The sequence below is a fragment of the Podarcis bocagei genome, assembly GCF_964188305.1.
Source record: "Podarcis bocagei genome assembly, chromosome: 2".
NCBI lineage: Eukaryota > Metazoa > Chordata > Lepidosauria > Squamata > Lacertidae > Podarcis > Podarcis bocagei.
Genome location: NC_138126.1, coordinates 98,911,992 through 98,935,507, shown reverse-complemented (window position 1 = coordinate 98,935,507; position 23,516 = coordinate 98,911,992). Strand labels below are relative to the sequence as shown.

General features: G+C 43.6%; 1 protein-coding gene across 3 annotated transcripts in view; it reads left to right on the top strand.

The window, feature by feature from the left end:
• CDR2L (cerebellar degeneration related protein 2 like) overlaps window positions 1-23,516 on the top strand; it is a 34,318-nt gene that overhangs the window by 971 nt on the left and 9,831 nt on the right. For 2 of the 3 annotated variants that reach the window (XM_081184624.1, XM_081184623.1), the window contains exon 3: window positions 23,299-23,411. In XM_081184624.1, coding sequence (XP_081040750.1) covers window positions 23,299-23,411 — 113 coding nt within the window. Of the gene's footprint in view, window positions 1-1,547; window positions 1,650-23,298; window positions 23,412-23,516 lie in introns of those variants that run through there. The other variant, XM_081184625.1, reaches the window with a different exon arrangement.

Below are 23,516 nucleotides of genomic sequence, written 5' to 3'. Positions count from 1 at the left end.
AATACCTGAAAGACTGCACCATCTCTCAGGGGAGCTAAACCATCGGATTGTAAATTTAATATTTCACCGTACATCAATGGGGAACTCTTTAAGTTAAAAGGCCTCTGTAGACCCAGGGAAAGATGCATACATTTTGCCCCAAGTTATCCTGATGGGAAAAATACGTCACCATGTCATTAGTGTTCGTGGTGTTAGACCTCTGCAAAAATGGTCATGGCACTTGATTTGAGTCCCAACTATTTAGCTGTTAGTGCTAGTTTAGATTAGATTAAGTCATGTTGGTTACAGACAATTGTAAATCAGTAAGAAGTGACTTGTACAGAAATGGGAGAGAGATATAATGGGAATGGAGAAAGTTTTCAGTTGCAAACAACCAAAAGTAAGTGAACCATATTATTTTTTTTTGAAAGATAGAAATTTGTTTTGTACGTTTCTTTTTAAACGAGCAGCCACAAATTTATGCTGTATGCTTTCAACATAAGCAATATTTGCTGTACAAGCTGCAATGAGCTGCATTAAAAAAATTAAAATGTTATTTGTGTCAAACTCTTACTGACCACTAGGAAATCTCTCCTTTTCTTATATGAGAGCCCCAAAAATGAACCTTCCTATGCTCAGTAAAATAAAGGAACTGAAGATAAACCTACAACTGTAATACTGAATTAAATGCAGACATAACTGTTGGTGAGATAATCTCTTCAACTAATAGCTTCACATGGATGCTCATAGCCTTAGGAGATTTTGCTGGAACATAAGTTTTCATAACTTCAGTTGCAGAGGAGGAAATGAGAAAAGACTAAACATTCCATTTACAACATCGCACACTTAAACTAATAAAAAATACGCAGCCTAGATATTAGAGGTGCAAAACATTCATGAAACTGGAGATCAGATCAATACCCTTGTATTGTGGAGAGAGAGAGCCATAGCTAAGCATTTTATATGCCAATGAATTAAGCATGTCCTTAACTCTTAGATGTACTTTGGCCAGGTTGTGGCCTTACACTTGGGGGATGGGGTGTTTCAGCTTACTCCATCCCGTCAAAAGGAAGGCAGGATCCTAAGATGGAATGCAAAAGTGAGGATTCTGTGTAGGGAATCTAGGTTAAAACACAATTGACTTGATCCTGAACAGCATGCAACTTGGCCTCAATTTCTTGAGGCAGCATCAAGAAAGTAAATATATTTCCACCCCCAAAAAAGTGAGGTTATTATGAGGGCTTGCTTGGTGACACTGAACCCAATGTGTGACAGTGTTCAATAACTTATGCTTGCTTATGTGAATGGGAAGGGAGTTTGAATAATATGAAAAGAACTGATGCTTCCAGAGGATGAAAACAATTTGGAGAGCTACCATATCCTTGCATACCATTTTAAAAACTTGAGCCAACACCTAAGTGCCTAGGACGGGAGCAAGCCAACAGTAACATTAGCATAACATCAGTAAACATAATTTTCCACTGGCATTGGAGGTGGTGTTCCATGCTGATAAACTGTCACAGTTATTGAAGAACAGGGTCCAGGAAAATATAGGTTATAATAAAGAAGCTTAAATCAGCTAGGTATCCGAACATGGAGAAGATGTTGAGGTCTGCTATTGCTTAATAACTATAACCACAGTTAATAAGTACAATACACAAAGCTGACAAGTACTTACAGTATTGTATTCTGTGCAACTGCATTGAGACAGAATAGCAGTCTCTGGTTGATTACTGTCTCTTAAATTTAACACATTATTGCAGGCTTGTTGTTTTTTAGTTGGGAAATGCGGAAGCTTTTAAAAGGTGCAGAGTGTGTTATGCATTGCTAAGAGGATCAGGATGTGAGCCTTCTGGGGGTCACGGAGGCAAGGTAATATTTGGCAGCAGATTCAGACAGGGTGAGTGACCTTTCCTGCAGGTTAAATGCTGAAACTGCTGAAGGCAAAGTAATGTGGGAATGACATCGGTCTTGATTACTCCAGTTTGTAATGTGATTTTGCTCGGTTATCAAAAGTGTTCTTTATGTAGGAATAATAAAAGCTGCCTCCCAAGCAGTCAGTACTTTAAGCAGGAATTCAGCAAAGGGTTATTATGATCACTAACCACTTAGCTACTGGTTCATTATACCCACATTCTAAGCATAATATCTACAGTACTAGGTTCTTTTTTTTTCTCTGAATTTCCAGCTGTCTGGATATTCACATCTCTGCCTCAGTAAATCTGCTTGCATGAACTATCAGTTTAGTTATGTCTTTCACTGCCTAGAGACTTCACATGAGGCAGTTGTGAAGTACTGTATTAACAAATAATAAGTTCTAGGGTTTTCCCCCTTTTCATTAATTATGTCTCTTATCTAAAAGCCATTTTTGAATGATGCACATTGATCCCTCTTGCTCTCTGCTTGTAATACAGGGTATTTAGTATTCTACATGGCTAAAGTCAATTGGTAGCCTATGTGGAATGATGAAATAGCAGCTTCTATTTGTAATATCAGCTTCTGTTTGTAATGGAAAACAGCTTTCTTTCCCTTGTGGTGTTGAAAATTAAATGAAGAATATCTTCTGAATTCTGAAGTACACTGCACATGACCTTGCTCTTCGCCTGACCACCACCATCCTCCTCCTCCTCTCCTTGTCCTTAAATATATACCAGTCAAGAACATTTCTCTCCAATGCAAGGCTTCATTTAAAACTAAACTGGAATCAGTTTGGAGAGTATGTGCAAATTTGAGATCTACACACTCTTTGCAGAGTTCCTGTTCCTGAATATAACAGAAGCCTACACCCTTGACTCTAATAATTTAAGTGGCGTGTTTACTGTTTATGTTATTGTCTGAGAAATACTAGTTCCTTAAGAAAGGGGGATTAGACTAGTTGACTTTCAGGTTTATTTCAGCTCTTTGCTTTTAGAATGCTTTTCATAGAAAAAACTTAGGTATATTAAGTGATTTTAGATTTAGTAGTATGACTGAGCCTTTTTCAGGTAATATCAGCTTCTGTATATCGTTTCAGATTTAATTCAGCCATTGAACTTGGAGAATATTGACAAATGAGTTTATTTTGTTTCCAGAAGTAAGATTTTGTACTTTTTTATTTTTAGACATGCTTTTATTGTTGACAAACAGCTGGTGATGGCACTGTAATACCACACTTAAAACAATGCCACTAAATTGTAGCTTATGTTGCTTTAATGGCTGCAAAGAACAGTCTATAGAAAAAACCGGTTTGGCAGAGCGAGAGTGTAAACACGGATTTTGTTTAATCAGAAACCCTTTTCCCATTTGCTGAAGACATGCGTTGTGTGGCCTTGTTCCTTTAAGGAAGTCCTGCAATTGGAATGCATGAATGAAGGTAGAGCTGTGGAGAGAAGTGGAGACAATGAGCCTTGTTTCTGGCAGCTGGAACATGATGATGTGGCTGTACTGACATAATGCAGTAACTTCCCAAGGAATGTTTGCTATGAGAGCTCAAGGGAGTGAACTAGGAAACCTAAACTATAAAGAATCAGGGGAATATTTCTACTTCTTGGCTTATTATTTAGTTCAGAATAAATATACCAGAAGAGAATTGCAGTCACAGGCCAAATAGCCTGCCTAGCTGCTATGGCTCAGCAGGCATGATGTTCATGCAAGTGATATACACAATTATTTCATTTTTTCCTTGATGTTTTACATTTCTACTCTCTCTCTCTAAGATGCTTAGGGTGATGTGATCGGTCCCCCATTTTCCCTTATAACAACTCTGAGTTGGATTAGGCTAAGAGATGGTGATTGTCCCAGGCTTATCAACTGAGAGTCATGGTTTAACATGGATTTTAATTACTTGCATGCGCACGCACATACACACACACACGCATATCTGCCATTGTTTGTTTCCATTGTGATTCTTGGTGGTAAACAAGGAGGAGGAATATAGTCAACAGCCATTAAACGGGAGTGGGAGGGCATCTGTACTTACTTTCAGAAATAACAATAATTTGCTCCAGGAGTGAAGTACTTCACATCCATTCTGCTTGCACTGCTGTTCTTCTCACCTGGTCCTCACCCCCCTTCCTAAGCTGAGAATAAACCATGTAGTAGCTGGTACATAGAGCATGTAAGAAAGGATTCTTTTTTGCATTATGTGATGTGTAAGTTAGGATGAAGGAGGCTGCATTGCAAAACAAATCTGCATTGCAAAACAAATCTACCTAAGTATTTCTCCTACCTGGGAAGACAGAACTCGTTACAGGCTTCTCCCAAGTCTTTTTATGTGTTGCATTTGGGGACAAATCAACGTATGGAGGGAAAGGTTGGAGATAGGAGTAGAGCCAGCAGGCATGGTCCCAACTTCCGTCTGTTTAAGGGTCCTGTGTGTCCTGTTTGAACATGGATAGGCTCTTGTATGCATGACTGGGAAACCTTCATTTTTCCAGGGTACTAGATGTTAAGCACTTTCAGGTATATTTGCGTGGATTCCATTCATTTGGGACCCATGAGTTCATGGAAGTCCAGGAAAGGACCAGCAGGTGTTTGCTGACCACCTGTACAGCACTACTGACTTTCAGCTATGCAAAGAGAAGCAGCAACAAATTACTGCTAACCAAACATAAACAGTAGGGAAATACCTAATAGTAGCTCCAGCAGTAAACCAGGCATGAACTGCTAATGCAAACATACCATATGTGTACACTTAAGCCATATAATGTTAATGCCCACTCCAGAGCACAAATCTAAGCAGTCTTCTCTCTCAGGATCCGTAGTCTGTTTAGGCAACTTGTCACTTGTTTTGCTCACATGTAACAACACAAAATGATGTGTCTTTCACTGTGGGCTCCGGCATTCATTATGCTTCATCCTTGTACCAAGATGTAACTGCTGCACTTTCCACTAGGTGTCTATAAATCTTTTGATACAGAAGAGTAGCTGTTAACTGCAAAAGTTTTTCAAAGCACTGTATTCATTTAAAGGGCTCCAAAGGGATAATTGCAATGTAATGTGTTACTTGACGGTAACTAACCTGGAGTGTGTTGCAGTGACGAAGAATGCGCAGTTACATCCTGTGTCTTCAGCATTGCTAATACTCCAGTTGTTGTTTTTTAAGAATCTGAACATTTTCATAGAGTTTCTGGGCAAATGTATTCAACATGTAAATCAGCAGGTTTGCCACTCATATGAAATGTGAATATATCTTAAAGCTTGAACAATTTTTTAAAAAAGTATATTGCTAGATGAGGAGGTTGATAAAAACGACCCGGTTGGCAAGAAAAGATTGTTGGATTATGTAAAACCATCCTAATCACAACTTTAGGTAATAATAAAATTACTTTATTGCACTAGCCAAAGACCATGGCATCATTCTCAAAGGGAACAAAAAGAAATAATAACCACAAAAACCATAAAAACATCAGGCACTGCAGATACAGTGGTGCCCCGCAAGATGAACGCCTCGCAAGACGAAAAACCCGCTAGACGAAAGGGTTTTCCGTTTTTCGATGCGCTTCGCAAGATGAATTTCCCTATGGGCTTGCTTCGCAAGACAAAAACGTCTTGCGAGTCTTGCGATTTTTTTCGCTTTCCCCCCCTTTTTCTATGCCGCTAATAGCCTTTTAGCCGCTAAGCCACTAAGCCTTTAATAGCCGCTAAACTGCTAATAGCGCTAATCCACTAAGCCGCTAATAGGGTTGCTTCGCAAGACGAAAAAACCGCTAGACGAAGAGACTCGCGGAACGGATTATTTTCGTCTTGCGAGGCACCACTGTACAATAAACCACGATCACATCTCCTAAAAATTATTTGTTGCATACGATAGAATAGCAGGGGGTTCTCAGGTAAAATGTGCCAGCTTAAATGTCTGAATCACCTTTGCAATTGACCGCTATTTTATCTAGTTCTTTTCTCCTGATCTTCTTAGCTGCCAATGCATTAGAGTGCTACTTTATAAGTTACGAAGTCATCAGTATCACTCAGCAGCCATTTCACCCTTTCCACCCTGTTTGAGTGTGTTCCATTCATAAGCAGGGGTTTTATAAATCGATCTCCTGGTTCGATATGTAGTGGGCATTGCAATAAATAGTGGTACAGATGCTCTACGCAAGGTTGCCCACACAGACAAACTCTCTCCTTGTACTGTACTTTGCCGTACTGACCATCCACCACTGCCGAGGGCATCGATTGGAATCGTAATTCTGTAAAAGCGATTCTTAGTATGGCAAGTGGGAGCTTTGTCAAATAATTAGCTCAGATGTGCTACGTTTTGGTAAGTGGGAACCATGGTGAACTTTTGGTAGAGGCAATCATGGTTAAATCCCTTTCTGCATCGGACCTGAAGAGACAATCTCTTAAGTGCCTCTTATCCATCCATCTTCATGATCACCTGAAGATATTGGGTCAAGAGGCATTGGATGCCATCCTTCCAACATTTGGTCTGTTCCTGCTCTGTGTGGGAAAATCTCTCCTCTGAGAGAGATTCAAGTCTTTTCACATAGTTTAGACACAGATAGTCAATTCTAGCCCATATTGCACAACTTTAGGTAATTCACAAGAGTATTGCTACCTCATGGCTTGCCCAGAAATTTCTCAGCCAGATTAGTCAGTTATAAATACATAGTTTAATTAAATTTACACAAGACCCTTCTTCCCCCCCCCCCCCCATAATGCATTTTAGGCAATGAACTTGGCCAGCCATATTGCTAAAGCTGGGGTGTATGTTTTGTTTGATTAGTGGGGAGGCTTTTGGGGTGGAGTTGATAGGGGCCTAAAACTTTCTGCAGTGTCTCTCTCTGCACCCAGTTAACCACTCTGAAATTCAAGTCCGTACATTGCTGGGAATTCAGAAATACACGGGTTATTTTATTGGCTAGGTTTTGTAAACAAATGTACAATAACTCTCATTTCTGACATGGCCAGAAATACTTATCAGATACACCAGACTGAAGCATTGTGGATAAAGAAGGGAATGAAAAAGGTCACTCCATGGAGTGGCAGAAAGCTTCCCAACTTGTCTCATAAATCTGGTTGTGCTGCTCTGAAGAAGCGTGATGCAGATTGCCTGGCACTGTGGGCTGTACCGCTGTGATTGGCTGGATGTTGTTTGACCCAAAATCTGCGCAGTCAGAAGGATGCTGCTGGCTATCTCTGCAGTATCTGAAGCTCTTATTTATTTATGAGTCTAAACAAGCAGGTGTGTTCAGCTAGTGGAAACTTTTTTTCTTAACTGCTGAGCTGCCATACTGCTAAACCAGTGGCCTGTGTAAGATGCAGAGGCAAAGATTATATTTAGTTATTAAATTTAGAGCAGGGAATCCCTTTTGAACCCAAGGGCCAGAGGCCAAAGTAGATGGTGGAGCAATTAATGTGATTTTTTTCTTTGTACGGTAGGCTACTTTCTTCGCACACGCACATCCCTCTCTATCTTTCATCCAAGCAAGCAACTCGAGTTCCAAGGGCATACTGCAGCCAGGAAAAACCACTCAAGGAAGATGTGGAGGAGGACTGGTGAGGGGTGTAGCCTGAGGAGAGTTCAGAGGGCCAGCTATGGAGGCATAAAATGCTACATTTGGCCCTCGCTTGGTTTTAGAGCCTCTTCCAACATTAAAAAATAAAATAAAAAATTGTGGGCACAGAAGTGCTTCATGAATAATTTCCACAGTTAAATTGTATTATAGGAAATACTAATGCAATCAGCCTTAAGTAGGGCTGGACGATATCAGCTTTTTGACGATATACCGAGATGTTGAAAAAACTGCATTGGCCTCTGCCCACGAGGCACCTGGTGAAACTGCCCCAGCTTTCACCTCTCACCTCACAACTCATTGTGTCCTCTTCATTTTGTAGCAGTATTCACATGGATTAAAAATGTAATGTGGAAAGGCAGCCCCTTCCATGGACTAGATTCTGGTCACTGGAACATGTCAAGGAGATTCTGAAATTGATTTTCTTAAAGGAAAGAAAAATCCACCCACACCCCGCCAAATCTCCTGGAGAAAGGGAATTATTTATGCACAGATTGATCTGTAACTTCCTGTGAGAACCTCCTATGGAAGATCTTTTTAGCACTTGGTTCCACATGCAGGAGAGAGTAGAATTAGAAGCAAATTGCAGTTAGAAAGTCAAGCCAGTGGGTGATTTGAGGGCAGGGGAGAAGCAAAATGGATCCTCTGAACCTTGGAATGGCCACCTGGCTGCAGATGTTTCTCCCTGTCTAATCTATAAATAGAAAAATTTGCCTCATGAATCCTAAATGTCATTCCAACTCTAGCGACATAGACTTGTATTAGTCATTTGTGGCACGTCAGCAGCCTAGGAGGGGTGGGGGAGCAATTTGTTTTGCAACTTAGAAAAACCTTCCTGAATACCTGCCTGAAATTATTTTTTAAATGGGCACTATCCAGCACTCCTGTTGGAATCAATGAGATTGGAAATCAAAGGGTCTTACATTCTGCCAGATCACAACCTCTGCTAAATTGCCAATATCATCTTTCAGTAATGGAGTATTTTGCTGCTGCTTCTTTTTCATTTAAGCTATCATTTTTTGATAGCTGATAGTTTTAGCCTTTTATCATATGACCGGTCTTCTATACCTATTAATATTTCAATATTTCTCTGTTTTACTCCCTTTAATAGTGAAGTCAGGTGCTGAGGGTCAACAGAATTGGAGCCCAAAGGGGAGCCATTAGGAAACAAGATGGGGGAGGTATCTGCATCCTCAGGGAAACCCCTAGATTTGCAAAACTAAGTCTCCCCCCTTTTTTTAAAGTGGCAGCCTCTCTCCCCCCCCCCCAAAACAGTCCAAGGACTTTGTAGCCACAGAACACTGAGAGTCCAGTTGCAAACCTGGGAAGGGCAATTGAGGTATAGAAGTTGGAGGAAAGGGATGGCTAGCTGGCTGTTCCTGTTAGGAGATAACGATATACTGCAACATTTTGGTTGCAGGTCCCACTTGTTCCTTACTATTGGTCACCATGCTTGTGTCTTTACTGTGCCACTATCATACTACATGAAGCATGAAGGGGATTCTTATGTGCGTTTGAAGTAAATGGGTACATGGCTCCGAAGGAAGGTGCGGTTTGGAACGGTGCTCTTGAGAATGAATAGTAATGGCTCTGCACCATTGGCTCCTTCCCAGAGAATTATTATTATTTCTGCTCAGTCATCTACACAGAGTGCAGCAGTGAGTGCAAAGGATTATGGGGACTAGGTAGCCTGTTTCTAAAGACCTGAACAACACAGATAATGAGCTGGTTATGTTGAGGGCTGAAGAATAAAGCAACCATGAGGTCGGTCAGGATCCCCAGCTTCGTATGACGCACGGATGCAGAAAGGAGTTTGGGAGTTTCTGCAGTGCAGCTCCTTCCCACATGACTACGGTAATGTAAGAAGCTCCAGGCCACATGGGAGGTGGGTGTGCTGCATCTCCTCCCCACACCAGCAGGATTCCTCCTGGAAACTAGGACAGAAGCTGGCGCAGGAACAGGCTGCAGCAGGGGCTCCTCTTATGTGCCCAAGTCTTCGGATGCTCTCTTCAAGGTGCAGGAAGGAGCAGGCTGAACCACAAGAAGTGGCTCTGTGTTAACAATAACCCAGATTCACAGTGTTCACAGTAGATGTTTATGCCTCTTGATTGCTCTACCTTAGTGTATCTCTGAAAGGCAGCTGCAAGCACAGACTCTTCCTGATTTAGTAAGAGTATGCAAGGATCACCCAGGTTGTAGACAAGTATGGGGACAGGGAAAAGGTTATTTATCGTTGGCAAAATGCTGGGAAATACAGTGTAATGAAGAAATGCCAACTGAGACATCTTAAATGCCATGTAACACCTCAACGTCGGTAAGCATTTATGGTTACTGTTTTCATACTGATTACAGTGGTACCTCGGGTTACATACGCTTCAGGTTACAGACTCTGCTAACCCAGAAATAGTACCTCGGGTTAAGAACTTTGCTTCAGGATGAGAACAGAAATTGTGCTCCGGCGGTGCAGCAGCAGCAGGAGGCCCCATTAGCTAAAGCGGTGCTTCAGGTTAAGAACAGTTTCAGGTTAAGGATAGACCTCCGGAATGAATTAAGTACTTAACCTGAGGTACCACTGTAAATGCTTTATGTTAGGCTACTCCAAAGAAGACCGGGCATCTTAGAATATCCTGGGGCAGTAAAAATGCTCAAGGAGCATGGTCTGGATGGTGCCCTTTGCACGTCTTGCAGAAGAGTTCTTTCCCAGGGAACACAGGCCCATAAACTTAAAGAGATTTAAACTGGATTAAAGTATCATGGTGTTGACTTGTGGGAAGCAGAAGTTACAAATCAGACTGAGCCACTCTCCATTTTGATTCTGATGTAGTTGGTCAGGAACCTATTTTGAGAGTAGATTGACATGATTTACATATTGTTGCACTAAGAACAGAGGAAGAGTCTGTGAAAATGATTCCTAGGCTTTATGCTTACCTGCTGCTACAGAGGGCTGAAAGGTGGTGTGGCCCATGATAGAGACAAGCAGGTTCTCCAGACACTAATGAGTGGCTGCCGATTGAACAGCAGGTTCTTTTCCTTCATGCAACTACGTACTTTGCTATCCACATACTTTTAAGTGGCTGCATTGGCGAGAGGAGATTTTTAAAATGATACTTTTCTTTATGGGGAGGCTGATGAGAGGAGAGGAGTGCTTTGTGGTTTAACTAAAGAGAAACTGATTGGGGGGGATCTAGTTATGGGCTTAGATACATTAAGGGAGGGTTTATCTATAGATTATCTGAGAAATCAACTGGTTAGCTTTCTGAGAAATAGGTATTGTTGTTGCAGCCCCCCCCCCCAAAAAAAAGTGACCTCAGACAAGTGGCCTGGTGTTTGGAGGACCAGGCTCTTGCTTGTCTCTTTGCCTCATTGGTTTGCCTTCTATGAAATGGGTATTGTGTTGCAGTAGGCAAATGGGGTGCTTCAATGAATTGCTTAGTGTTTTCAGCTCAGAGAGAGAGAGAGAGGGAAAAAATAGCCTGTGCATTGTAACTTCTCAGCTTCCACATCTGTAAAATGGGTAATTTTTTTTATAGAAAGACTTCTGCCTCCTTAATTCCTCGATCATACCATGTGTGACTTCATTCAACACAGTAGCATGGCTCATTTTCTTGAGGCATCTATCTGCTCTTCGTGTATGTTTTTTCTGCCTACTGTTCATAGCACAGTTGTCGTCTGGATTGCCTTTCATTTCTGGGGTCTTGATATCATGTGTGGATAAGCATTGCCCTTGTGTTTTTATGGGGGGGGGGGCTGCCAACTGGTCAAGCTCTGCCTCTTATCTTTAACATGCCAGACTCAGTGGTTGTATTTGTAACAACTTCACTTTGGGAGGCACCGGCTGCCACTGCGTTCTTGATTCCTGAACTGATGCTCTGTTTTCCAAAATTAATCTTCTTGTTATTGTTTAGTTGTTTAGTCGTGTCCGACTCTTCGTGACCCCATGGACCAGAGCACGCCAGGCACTTCTGTCTTCCACTGCCTCCCCCAGTTTGGTCAAACTCATGCTGGTACCTTCACGAACACTATCCAGCCATCTCGTCCTCTGCCGTCCCCTTCTCCTTGTGCCCTCCATCTTTCCCAACATCAGGGTCTTTTCCAGGGAGTCTTCTCTTCTCCTGAGGTGGCCAAATTATTGGAGCCTCAGCTTCACGATTGTCCTTCCAGTGAGCACTCAGGGCTGATTTCCTGAAGAATGGAGAGGTTTGATCTTCTTGCAGTCCATGGGACTCTCAAGAGTCTCCTCCAGCACCATAATTCAAAAGCATCAATTCTTCGGCGATCAGCCTTCTTTATGGTCCAGCTCTCACTTCCATACATCACTACTGGGAAAACCATAGCTTTTACTATACGGATCTTTGTTGGCATGGTGATGTCTCTACTTTTTAAGATGCTGTCTAGGTTTGTCATTGCTTTTCTCCCAAGAAGCAGGCGTCTTTTAATTTTGTGGCTGCTGTCACCAAATGAATCTTAGGGACAATTTAAATGTTTAGCAAAATCAAGCAGTAAAATGTTCCCTTGTTGTACCACACTTGACTCAGGTGTGCAAAGCAAAATGCTTTTTTTGAATGTGTCATGGGATATCGTTCGGATTGGCAAAGCCCCTCCTTAGCCAGTTGAAATAACCAACAAGGACAAATTCCACTTCTTAATTCTACTTAAACTGGCCTTTTAGTACCACAATACTAACATGGTTTCTTTATTTGCCATTGAGTTGTTCAAAGCTCTTGTCAAATGCTTGAAAAATGGTATTTTAGTATGTATAATATATCTAGTGTTTGTGTATGTATATATGTAATATAATATAATATCTACACAGAGGTGGATTAAATGGACAGCTGACGATTAAAGTGTGTTGTGTAGACCTTCATCATTTTACACTGATGGTTATGAATTCCACAATTTGTTCAGTTGTAAAGAAAGGCTAGCAATCTCAACTGTGGTTAGCTTAGTCTGGAGTTATGAGTGTTACATTTCCAGAGGGGTAGACAGGTTAAAACTTGCAGCAAAAGCTACAGACAGGCTTGTGGCACCTTAAAGGCTAGTTGCCTAACCTAGAGTCCTGGTCAAGTTGCCGTGGAGCAGAGGAATGATGAATGAAGGTCATGAGGTTCCTAAAAAGCATGCTGTAAAAAGCCTCCTAAAGCTGTATAAATTTTAAAAAGCTTTAAAATCTCTGGAGGTTGAAACACAAGAAGTTAAAGGCAGGGACAAACCTTTAAATCTGCCTTCTTTGGCTTGAAAGACCTGCAAACAAAATGTGGCTTTGGAGACCAGTATTACCTGAGACATCAAAAATGTTCAAAGTAAGCCCTCTCAGGACATAGGAGATGATATCAGATAATGTGTCGTGGCCTCCTTAAGCACACTTAGGAAAGCAATTGAGATCTGAACAGCAAGAGTCTTGGAAACATCTACTGATCACATAAGTTGTCTCAGATCAAGGAGAGAAGACAGACTCAAAAGGCTAAACAAAGCAACAAGCATTAGTAGATAAGGTGAGCAATATTTTCATGGAAGATGCAGACATTTGTACTGTCTTCACTTTGGAGGCTTCAAAAAAGGAGTTGAAAATAATGATTTTATTTCTTACCACCTGCATTAAAAAGCTTTAGCAATGGAACACGCGACTGGGAGCAGAGCAGTCTCTACGGGCCTCTTTTGACATTGTTATGTTTCTGCATTTTCACGACAAGAAAACTATTAAGAAAGAGCAGCGACTGTTAAAGCACGAAGTTGAAAGCATGAAGGGTATTGTATTTAAAGGTCTCTCTGTGGAAATGATGCATAAGTCCAAAATTATGAACTCATCACAGTCCTAATAGTTGAAGGATTACAACGAGGGGGACTTGCTCTGTTGTGCTGAAGTTGTGGTGCTCTGAAGTGTGTGGTGGCAATAAGCCCCAGATTAACCATTTTTACAAGTTTAAAGGACAAAAAGAAGAACTGAGGCAGCCCCCAGATTGTATCATACAGGAATCCAAAGGAGCTTGCTTTCTGAAACAGACCCACAGCCCAAACTGAGTCATGATTTGCTGAGACCAAATTGAATCCAAGTTATGTGGATTCCTCCCTCATCCCTAAAGGCAACTGAAAACCTCTGAATATAACCAATTGTGTTTTGAACAAACCACAGTTATAGGTGAAAAAAAATGAGAATTTGAAAAGGTTACTCGAAAAAATAGTGAAATGGAACGATTTTTGAAAGATGGCATTAGAATCATTTGTAACATCTCAGTAAGATTCGAGTGCTAATAACATGGTATGTTTGAAAAGCCGAATTTCTTCTGGAACAAGAGATATGGACAAGCTTACATCCTTGGTGGTAGTTCAAAGGAGAACTGTTTCAAAGTTGTGGCATTTTGGTACATTACCTGAGAGCCTTAAACACTTTATAAAGATGGAGATGCTTGGAATGTCCTGGTGTTCTTGGTTACTCACTTGAATTTCTGGTGGCCTTGGCTAGCAATTCAGTGAGCTCTTCCAGCTGGATGAAAAGTTCTCTGCCTAAGGCGATCATTTTGAATTGATTTTAAACCACTGTTCAGTTGTTTTTTGTACTGTTTTTAAAAACCATGTTTAGCTTGTCTTATGGTAAGCATGGAAATCGCCTGGTGACACATGTAAAGGTGATTCATAAATTAATAAATAATAATAATTCTGGATATGTGTCCTTCACAGAAAGTACAGTGGTTGGAATTACAGTCACTAGCTATACTGGTTGAGATATGTAAATCAAAAGATAACTACCTGGCTTTATAAAATAAGCTAGATGCTCACAGTTTAATGATGAAAATCATCTAAACCATTAAAAGAGACAGATTAGATTTATAAATTATAGGGGATATTCTAAAGATGGACAAACTAAATCTGGGGTCAAAATAGATTATTTTATAGCAAAATTTTGGCCTATGATTGGAGAATGCTCAAGCCAATATTCATATATCTCTATCTATCTATCATCTATCTATCATCTATCTATCATCTATCTATATCTATCTATCTATTCCTGAGATTAGTCCTGAGAGATATAGAAGGATTTATTTGAATTAAACCTTAATTCAATATAGAGTTTGATTAATGGATGAATTAAACAAGGATCTAGTCAGCCCTTCCCTTGGTGGGATAAGGAACAGAAGGGACAACGATAGGATTGGTTAATTCTTTCCTTGTGTTGCATTTTTTGTGAAGGAACAATTAATACCGTATTTTTCGGACTATTGGACGCACCGGTCCATAGGACGCACCTAGATTTGGGGGGGGGAATAAAGGCAAAAAAAATTTATTCCCCCCCCCCCGCCAGGCGCGGGGCTGGGGCGGGGAAGCCCGAGCTTCCCCCTCCCCCAGAACGGGACCCAGAGCCATGCCGAAGCTGCGCGCAGCTTTGGCATCGCTCTGGGAGCTTGCGGGGCTGGGGGAGGAGGAAGCCTTCCGCCAGCCTCCAAACCATGTCGGGAGACAGCGGGATGGCGCGCTGCGCCTCTCCCGCTGTCCCCCGAGTTTGCGGGGCTGGGCCAGCCTTCTAACCAAGTCGGGGGACAGCGGGAAGGGCGCGCTGCGCCCCTGCCGCTGTCTCCCGAGTTTGCGGGGCTGGCGACGGGGAGGAGCAGGCTTCTCCCCCCGCCAGCCTTCTAGACAAGTCGGGGGACAGCGGCAAAGGCGCGCTGCGCCTCTCCCGCTGTCCCCCGAGTTTGCGGGGCTGGCGACGGGGAGGAGCAGGCTTCTCCCCCCGCCAGCCTTCTAACCAAGTCGGGGGACAGCGGGAATGGCGCGCTGCGCCTCTCCCGCTGTCTCCCGAGTTTGCGGGGCTGGCGACGGGGAGGAGCAGGCTCCCCCCCCCCAGCCTTCTAACCAAGTCGGGGGACAGCGGGAAGGGCGCGCTGCGCCTCTCCCGCTGTCCCCCGAGCTTGTGGGGCTGGCGGTGGGGCTCTCCTGAAGCCTGGAGGTTGTGGGGCTGGTGGGGGGAGAAGCATGCTTGCTTCTCCCACCCCCAGCCTCCAGATCAGGTCGGGGAATAGCGGGATGGCGGCGCTCCGCCATCCCGCTATTCCCCGACCTGATCTGGAGGTTGTGGGGATGGTGGGGGGGGGGAGAAGCAGGCTTGCTTCTCCCACCCCCTGCCTCCAGATCAGGTCGGGGAATAGCGGGATGGTGGCGCTTCGCCATCCCCCTATCCCCCGAGCTTGTGGGGCTGGGGGGGGGAGAAGCAGGCTTGCTTCTCCCCCCGCCAGCCTCCAGATCAGGTCGGGGAATAGCGGGGTGGCGGCTCTGCGCCTCCCCGCTGTCCCCAGCTTTTGGGTGCAGGCTGCTGCCCGCAAGCCTTGCGAGCCCGCGGGACATCCCGCCGGGCTTGCAAGACTTGGGATAGCTTCCTGAAGCCTGGAGAGCGAGAGGGGTCGGTGCGCACGGACCCCTCTCGCTCTCCAGGCTTCAGCAAAAGCCTGCATTCGCACCATAGGACGCACACACATTTCCCCTTCATTTTTGGAGGGGAAAAAGTGCGTCCTATAGTGCGAAAAATACGGTATATATTTTTTAAGTTGCCCTAGAGCTGATCTGATTGTGACAAATGTGTTGGGTCACCCAGAGCAATCTCTGTCACCATGGCAACATGGTTCCTGAGCTGGTGTTATTTCATTCTACAGTGACTTTCTGGCTTGCTTCCGGCTTTGTGTTTTCTTAACTGCAAGGCTATCTGCCCTTCTTGTTGCTCTCGACATAATTTGTCTTAACTGCTCTGACAAAAGACAGCTGCTGGAACTCCTCCTTCAAGACATCTTGAATAATATTTAACATATTTATTCCATATTTATTTATTTTGTGTAGAAGTGCTAATACTTTTGATTTTACAGAAAAATTGCAGTGATTTTCCCAAGGTGACCCTGTAGTAAGGTGACCCTCTTCGTAGATGGACTTAGGATTGCAGCCTCCTAAATCCCACTGGATTTAGTTGGACATACTTCTGGGTAAATATGAGTAGGATTGCACTATTAATTAAGCATGTTACCTGCTTGGTAGCTGAATTAATGGTCCCCCATAACTTGCATGTGTGGTTCATATCTACCACATGCATTCAGTATTATGAACCTGGCTCAGATCAGACAAACCACCCTCCTCCTTGTTGAACTTCTTTTGTTTCAGCAGGCCTTTTAAGTAACTTTTCCGATTTTGTAGTTAGTTAGTTTAATCTTTATTGTAGCATTTTAACCTTATGGTACACTGGTTAGAGATTAAAGCGTTAAACCTGTGTATAAATGCTTGAAGTAAAATAGCTGAAAACAAAATATGCCGTATCAGTTCTGATGGTGCTGTGTGACAGGCCCAGTTTGGACAATTGTATCTAGGCTTAAGCAGAAATAAGCATAAGTCTTGGGGCTGCGAGCTCTGTCCCCTTCCTTCCCTCTGTTTTTCTTGGTGTACAGTGATGAGCCAGGAAGTCTTCAGTTAACTATAATTTTCCATTTTATCTGAACCAGAAAACTGTTTACTATGTCATGACTTAAAGCCATAGTTTGATGCTGGTTTAAGAATATGGCATTTCCCAAAGCTGGTAGTTTTCCCACTTGGATGAATAGTAAATTATGCTTAATTGAAGGCTCAGCGCAGTGCACTGAGAAGGGATGGAACTGTATACACATGCATTTTGAAACACGAGAGAGGAAAACTTTGAGAGGTAAGGGAAATATATGCATTGCTGACTTACCTATGAAGCCTTGGCTCTTTTACCACCTTAAAAATAAGAAATGCATTACGTTTAACTTAGGCTGCAGTTCACACATAAAACACCACTGTTTAAATGAATTAAAAATATATAAAATCTTTCCTGTTATTCACGATTACGAGTATACCATACCTTGTGTTAGAAATGAAACGTTTAGCTGATTAAGTAGCTAATTGTGCTTTTTGCAAGTTGGCAAAAATGAAGCAAAAGTTTGCCATGGATGATAAATGAAAGAGGGCTTTTTAAAAAAAAAACATTTTTTATGGGAGGTTGTGCAGGGAAGGAGTGTTCATACCTTTTAAGTAGAAATCAGAGAGGGGGAATATGTCTCCCTCCTTATGTTAAAAGGTAAAGACCTTAAAATTCTTATAAGAAAAGGTACCCTTGACCGTTAGGTCCAGTTGCGGATGACTCTGGGGTTGCGTGCTCATCTCGCTCTGTAGGACGAGGGAGCCGGCGTTTGTCTGCAGACAGCTTCCGGGTCATGTGGCCAGCATCCGCTTCTGGCGAACCAGAGCAGCGCACGGAAACGCCGTTTACCTTCCTGCCAGAGCGGTTCCTATTTATCTACTTGCACTTGATGTGCTTTCGAACTGCTAGGTGGGCAGGAGCTGGGACTGAACAATGGGAGCTCACCCCATCGCGGGGATTCAAACTGCTGACCTTCCGATCGGCAAGCCCTAGGCTCTGTGGTTTAGACCACAGCACCACCTGTGTCTCCTGATGTTACTGGACTACAACTCCTATCAGCCCTGATCACTGGCCATGCTGGCTGGGGCTGATGGGAGTAAGAGGATTCATACCTTCAAGTAGGAGTGCCTGGCACAATAGGGCAGTGGCGTGGAGCCACCCTCCTAACTACTGGCATTGCTGCTGAATGGGGCAGGGCAGCTGCTGCTGGTGTACCCACATTGCCATAACCTCACTACCCCTCGGTCTCCACCCTGTCCAGGACACAGCTCATACACTTTTAATTCCTCACATGCTGTTGCTGGTGTCCGTGGGTGCAGAGTTCCTAGTTGTGTAGAAGAGGCAAATGTGATTGTTGAAAGCAGCAGTTCTTTAAGATATTACTTTAAACTGAAAAACCTCATTGCCTCCCGACAAAGATGTCCTCCGTCGCAGAAAAGAATAATAATTTTCCTATGCTTTTTTTCTCTTATACCTTTTACAGCTCCTGCAAAAAAAATTAAAAAACCTTTTAAAAATTTTAAAACCTTGATGCTGGATCCCGGGCTTTCCTAATCCACTTAACTCAACCCCAGCAAATTAAATTGGAAGCCATATGGTGGGACAAGGCTGACGTAATCCTTGGATATGCAGGGAGAACTCTGCTCTTTGTTACCTGGAGTGAGGCAGCACAAATGTTTCTGGGTCTATCAGCTTCTAAATAATAATTAAAAAAAGATGACGTAGAAGAAGAAGAGTACATCAGTCACAGCCCAAGGAGCTAATGAATATGACATTTCCCTTTTGACACAAGCTGGAACATATTATTTTCCTCATCCAGTACTAACCCCTCTTTGTCACGCTTCCAATCTCTTGGGGGCATTTTGAAACCTGGAGGTGGCTCCTATAAAAATCTCTCTACCCGTAAATGCAATCCGCTCTTAATCAGACCCATTCAGGGAGTGCAGCTGCCAGACCAGGTCATTCCGCATCGTTATGATTATTAAAATTAAGAGCTTGTCACTTCTCAGAGTTCACCCTGGGGTATAGTGTTCAGAGCCGGAAATCGGGTTCCTGAGGAATAATCAACATATATAACAAGGAGCTTAGGAATACATCTAAAGCCCTTGGCCAGCCTCTGGGTGTAATTTGGTGCTTCTCTCGTACTTCTTGTCAGGTTTTAAGCAGGGAAGGACAATTAGGAAAAGCTGAATCTGATTACTAATTAACAATTCTATATTTGCATACTGTTGCAAATGCAGCACAGGACACATGCACCCAGATTTAGTTATTTCCCTCCATTCTAGCATATTCAAATCCCACAATCAATAGGCCCAGTGGGCTTAATTATACAAATAGTATTGCCTTGTGTGCCTTTACAGAGGGTAGCCCTCCATTTGAAGGGCTGTCCAGTCCAAGACGCAGTAAGGGACGTGGGTGGCGCTGTGAGTTAAACCACAGAGCCTAGGACTTGCCGATCAGAAGGTCGGCAGTTCGAATCCCTGCGACAGGGTGAGCTCCCGTTGCTCGGTCCCTGCTCCTGCCAACCTAGCAGTTCGAAAGCACAAAGTGCAAGTAGATAAATAGGTACCGCTCCAGCGGGAAGGTAAACGGCGTTTCCGTGCGCTGCTCTGGTTCACCAGAAGCAGCTTAGTCATGCTGGCCACATGACCCGGAAGCTGTCTGCAGACAAACGCTGGCTCCCTCGGCCAATAAAGCGAGATGAGCGCCGCAACGCCAGAGTCGGTCACGACTGGACCTAATGGTCAGGGGTCCCTTTACCTTTTACCAGTCCAAGACTGGTTGAAAGATCAAGACTCCCGCTGTTCTTTCTTTTCACAGCAGACTGTGAAACCATACAGGTCAAACCTATTCCTACTATGATATGATAGTGCATCTTTCTAAATGTGCATCTCTCTGTCATTAATCAGCATATGCAACTTTTGAGCAAATCAGTGTCATCTTCCAACTTTCCCTTAGACTTATGCATTTCCTCTTCTTTCTTTTTTTTTGGCGGTGTGTAACTGGCCCGCCCTCTGTACAACCTTTGCCCAAAGTGAGCTGAGGTGCAGGGTGCAATTCCAAAAACTGCTGATTTACCAGAAAGGCATTTGGATTCGAGACCTGTTAATTCCTATCTGAAGCCTGACATCTACATGTGCGGGGAATAGGGAGGACAGCAGAGGAAGGTGTGTATTTGTGTGGGTGGGTGTCTGGCCTCCTGCTTCTGCTATAGCAACCAGTTCAGAACAATAGCTCCCCAGAAGCATTACTCATTAAAGTCCAGGGGAACCAGGAGGAAAGGCAGTGATTCAATTAGCACCTCTGTGGCAGCACTGCCCCCTTTGGCTTCCCAGCAGTGTGGGATAATTAGGACAATTTATCCTACAGCTGCGCTGCCCCAGAGAGACAGCCTCTCCTTAAACGGGCAGGTGCAGCTGACTCTTCCTGACACACGAAGGAGTCTATGGCAGCTTGTCCCCCAGGCAGCAGCCACCAACACTCCCAAGTCTTCTCACACGTTCACTGACAAATAGAGGATCAGATCAGACAGACAGTGGCAGAGGCAGCTGTGAAGAGTCTGGTGGGAAGAGATGGCTTTGTGCCTCCAGGCTGAGCGGGACTCTTGTCAGGAGCTGGAGATGGATGAAATGCAGAGGGTTACTCAGTCCTTGAAAAGGACTATAAACCCATTCTCCGCTGGTAGTGCATTGTAAGCAACAAGGCTGACCCTACAAGGCACTGGACACTGTTGACCTGAATATTCAACATTGGCTTGGAAAAGCTGAGAGAGTAGAATCTTATCAGTCTGCGGAAACATAAGAAAGAGTCCTCCCGGATGAGAACAAAGGCAATTGCTTTAGTTGCTAGTGTGTTTCAAGGCTAAATCAAAGGTGCCTACGGCACCTAAGGAGAGCCAGTGTGGTGTAGTGGTTAAGAGCAGTAGACTCGTAATCTGGGGAACCGGGTTCGCGTCTCCGCTCCTCCACATGCAGCTGCTGGGTGACCTTGGGCTAGTCACACTTCTCTGAAGTCTCTCAGCCCCACTCACCTCACAGAGTGTTTGTTGTGGGGGAGGAAGGGAAAGGAGAATGTTAGCCGCTTTGAGACTCCTTTGGGTAGTGATAAAGTGGAATATCAAATCCAAACTCCTCTTCTTCTTCTTCTTCTTCTTCTTCTTCTTCTTCTTCTTCTTCTCCTTCTTCTTCTTCTTCGGCAGCCATGCCTTCAACGGCCACCTCTTCATATGCAGCAGTGTCAACTCTGTGCATCAGGCCCTTCTCCAAAGTGCCTTAATTTTAGAGGGGAAACAGCATCCGCTGCAAGATGCAAGGGCTATATTTCACTTGCCCAAAGGCACAGGAACGCCCTTGTTGATCAGCCTCATAGCCTTCTGTAGAGTCTTTGCAACCAATCTAACTTTGGCAAGCATATGTCTGCTGCTTCTGCCGCCATTCTCATTGATAATGACGGTAATGATAACAATGATAAATATAACCATTATTATGGGGTTTTATATTCTGCTCTTCAAGCAGAGGCTCTTGGAGAAACCAACAAATCATAAAATAAAACACTAAAAAGATAATTAGCACCTCAGCAGCGGCGAGGCCCCCCTCCTGTGCCACACTAGGGTGAGATAATCAGGACAATTTGCCCGACAGCTGAGCTGCTGAAAACGATAATTAAGAATCATAAATAAATAAAAGCAGCAGTGCAATAAAGTATCTCCTCCTTAGGAGGTGGGGGGAGTCCACATAGGAGGGGGACGGTATCCAGTTCTGCAGTGATGCTCAAAAACGTTAGAGTCCCCCATATGTCTAATCTGGGTCAGTGAAAAGTGGACGCCACTCTGCTTCTTGGAAGCTTGACTTTTGCATGAAAAATAGCTGTATCTGCACTACCTTCATGGAACTTATGAGCAGCCCTGCTGGATCAGATTGAAAGCCCATCTTGATCAGGGTCTTCTTCTCATTTCAGCCCACCAGATGCCTGTGGGAAGCCCAAAATCACAGCCTGAGCACAACAGCCCTTCCCCTCCTAGTGATCCTCAGCAGTTCATATTCAGAAGCGTACTGTCTCAGGCAGCTGAGGTAGAACATAGCAAGGGTCCATTGGGTGGCCATCACTATCTCTTGTGGGAGCAGATTCCATGGTTGTAACAATGCAATGTATGAAGAAGTGCTTGCTTTTGTCTGTACTGAATCTCCCAAAGTTCAGCTTCGTTAAATCACCCTGGCTTCTAGTACAGTGGTACTTCGGGTTAAGAACTTAATTTATTCTGGAGGTCCGTTCTTAACCTGAAACTGTTCTTAACCTGAGGTACCACTTTAGCTAATGGGGCCTGCCGCCACGCCACCACCGCACAATTTCTGTTCTCATCCTGAAGCAAAGTTCTTAACCCGAGGTACTATTTCTGGGTTAGTGGAGTCTGTAACCTGAAGTGTCTGTAACCCGAGGTACCACTATATATTGAGAGGGGGAGAAAAACGTCTTTCTAACCATTTACTTCACACCACACATAGTTTTGTACACTGTCCTGCTTGGACCAGGTTAGATAATGCTCTGTGAGTTAGACATGGCAGGTTTCTCAGTACCATCTGCTGCAGGCTTAGGGCCATACACAATAACAAGGTTGGACCCAAGTCAAAAAATAAACCAGGGTGGTGTCCAAAAACAGGAATCAACAACTGAGGAAATCTTGTACAAAGCAGGGCAAAGACATCAGGCTCAGACATAGGCAGTTGAATGACATATATCATTCAAGCAACAGATTCCAACGAAGGTTGATACAACCCAGACCATACCCAGCCTAAGATGCAGTTGTTTGCACTAAGAGCCCACTCACTTTAGAAGGACCATTACTCTCAGAGAGCTCTTCGGTTATGCAGTAAAATTGGGTTCTCAGGCATGCACTCCACTGTTGACCAGCTGCCTCGGATTGGGCCTTCTGTTGAGTGCTGGTGGGTATGTGACCTCCCCTTCTGAGTTGGCTGGAGGCTCCTCTTCCAGAGGAGGGTCAGAAACTCATCTTGAGGGTCATTAAGTTATCCAGACTATAACTTCCTGGACACTGACAGTCTGACTTCGTATTTTCTCCTTTGTCTCCAAACCATCAGGAATTAGCAAAACATGGCTTTTATGATCCAAAACTACAGAAGGAACCTGTGCAGTTAAAATGCATTATTTATGGCACCTGAAGTGCTGTACTTGCTTCTGTTGTTTTATTAATGCATTAATCTGAGGTGTTTGAAAGCTCCTTTTTTGTAGATTTAGGTGTAGTTGTTGTTTTTTTTTCCATTAGCTGCCTTGAGATTTGGGAAGATGGGTTAAAAATATTTTTAAGAGATTGAATCAGCCCTATCACTTGCTCACACGTGCCTGGTTCCAAAGAGCTTGGTGGAAAGGCCCTCACAGCGTGTTCTGTTTCGTTTTACTTTTCAGACTTGCACTTAGCAGCCGAACTGGGGAAAACACTGCTGGAGCGCAACAAAGAACTGGAGGATTCTCTGCAACAGATGTACACAACCAATGAGGAGCAAGTGCAAGAGATAGAGGTACCGGTGAAGTACAGGCACACACATAAGCCAAATAACCCGTTTTCCTGCTTCAGGCGGAGCATGGCTGTGAAAAAGTAGACAGCTGCTTGTTTGGTATTTTCA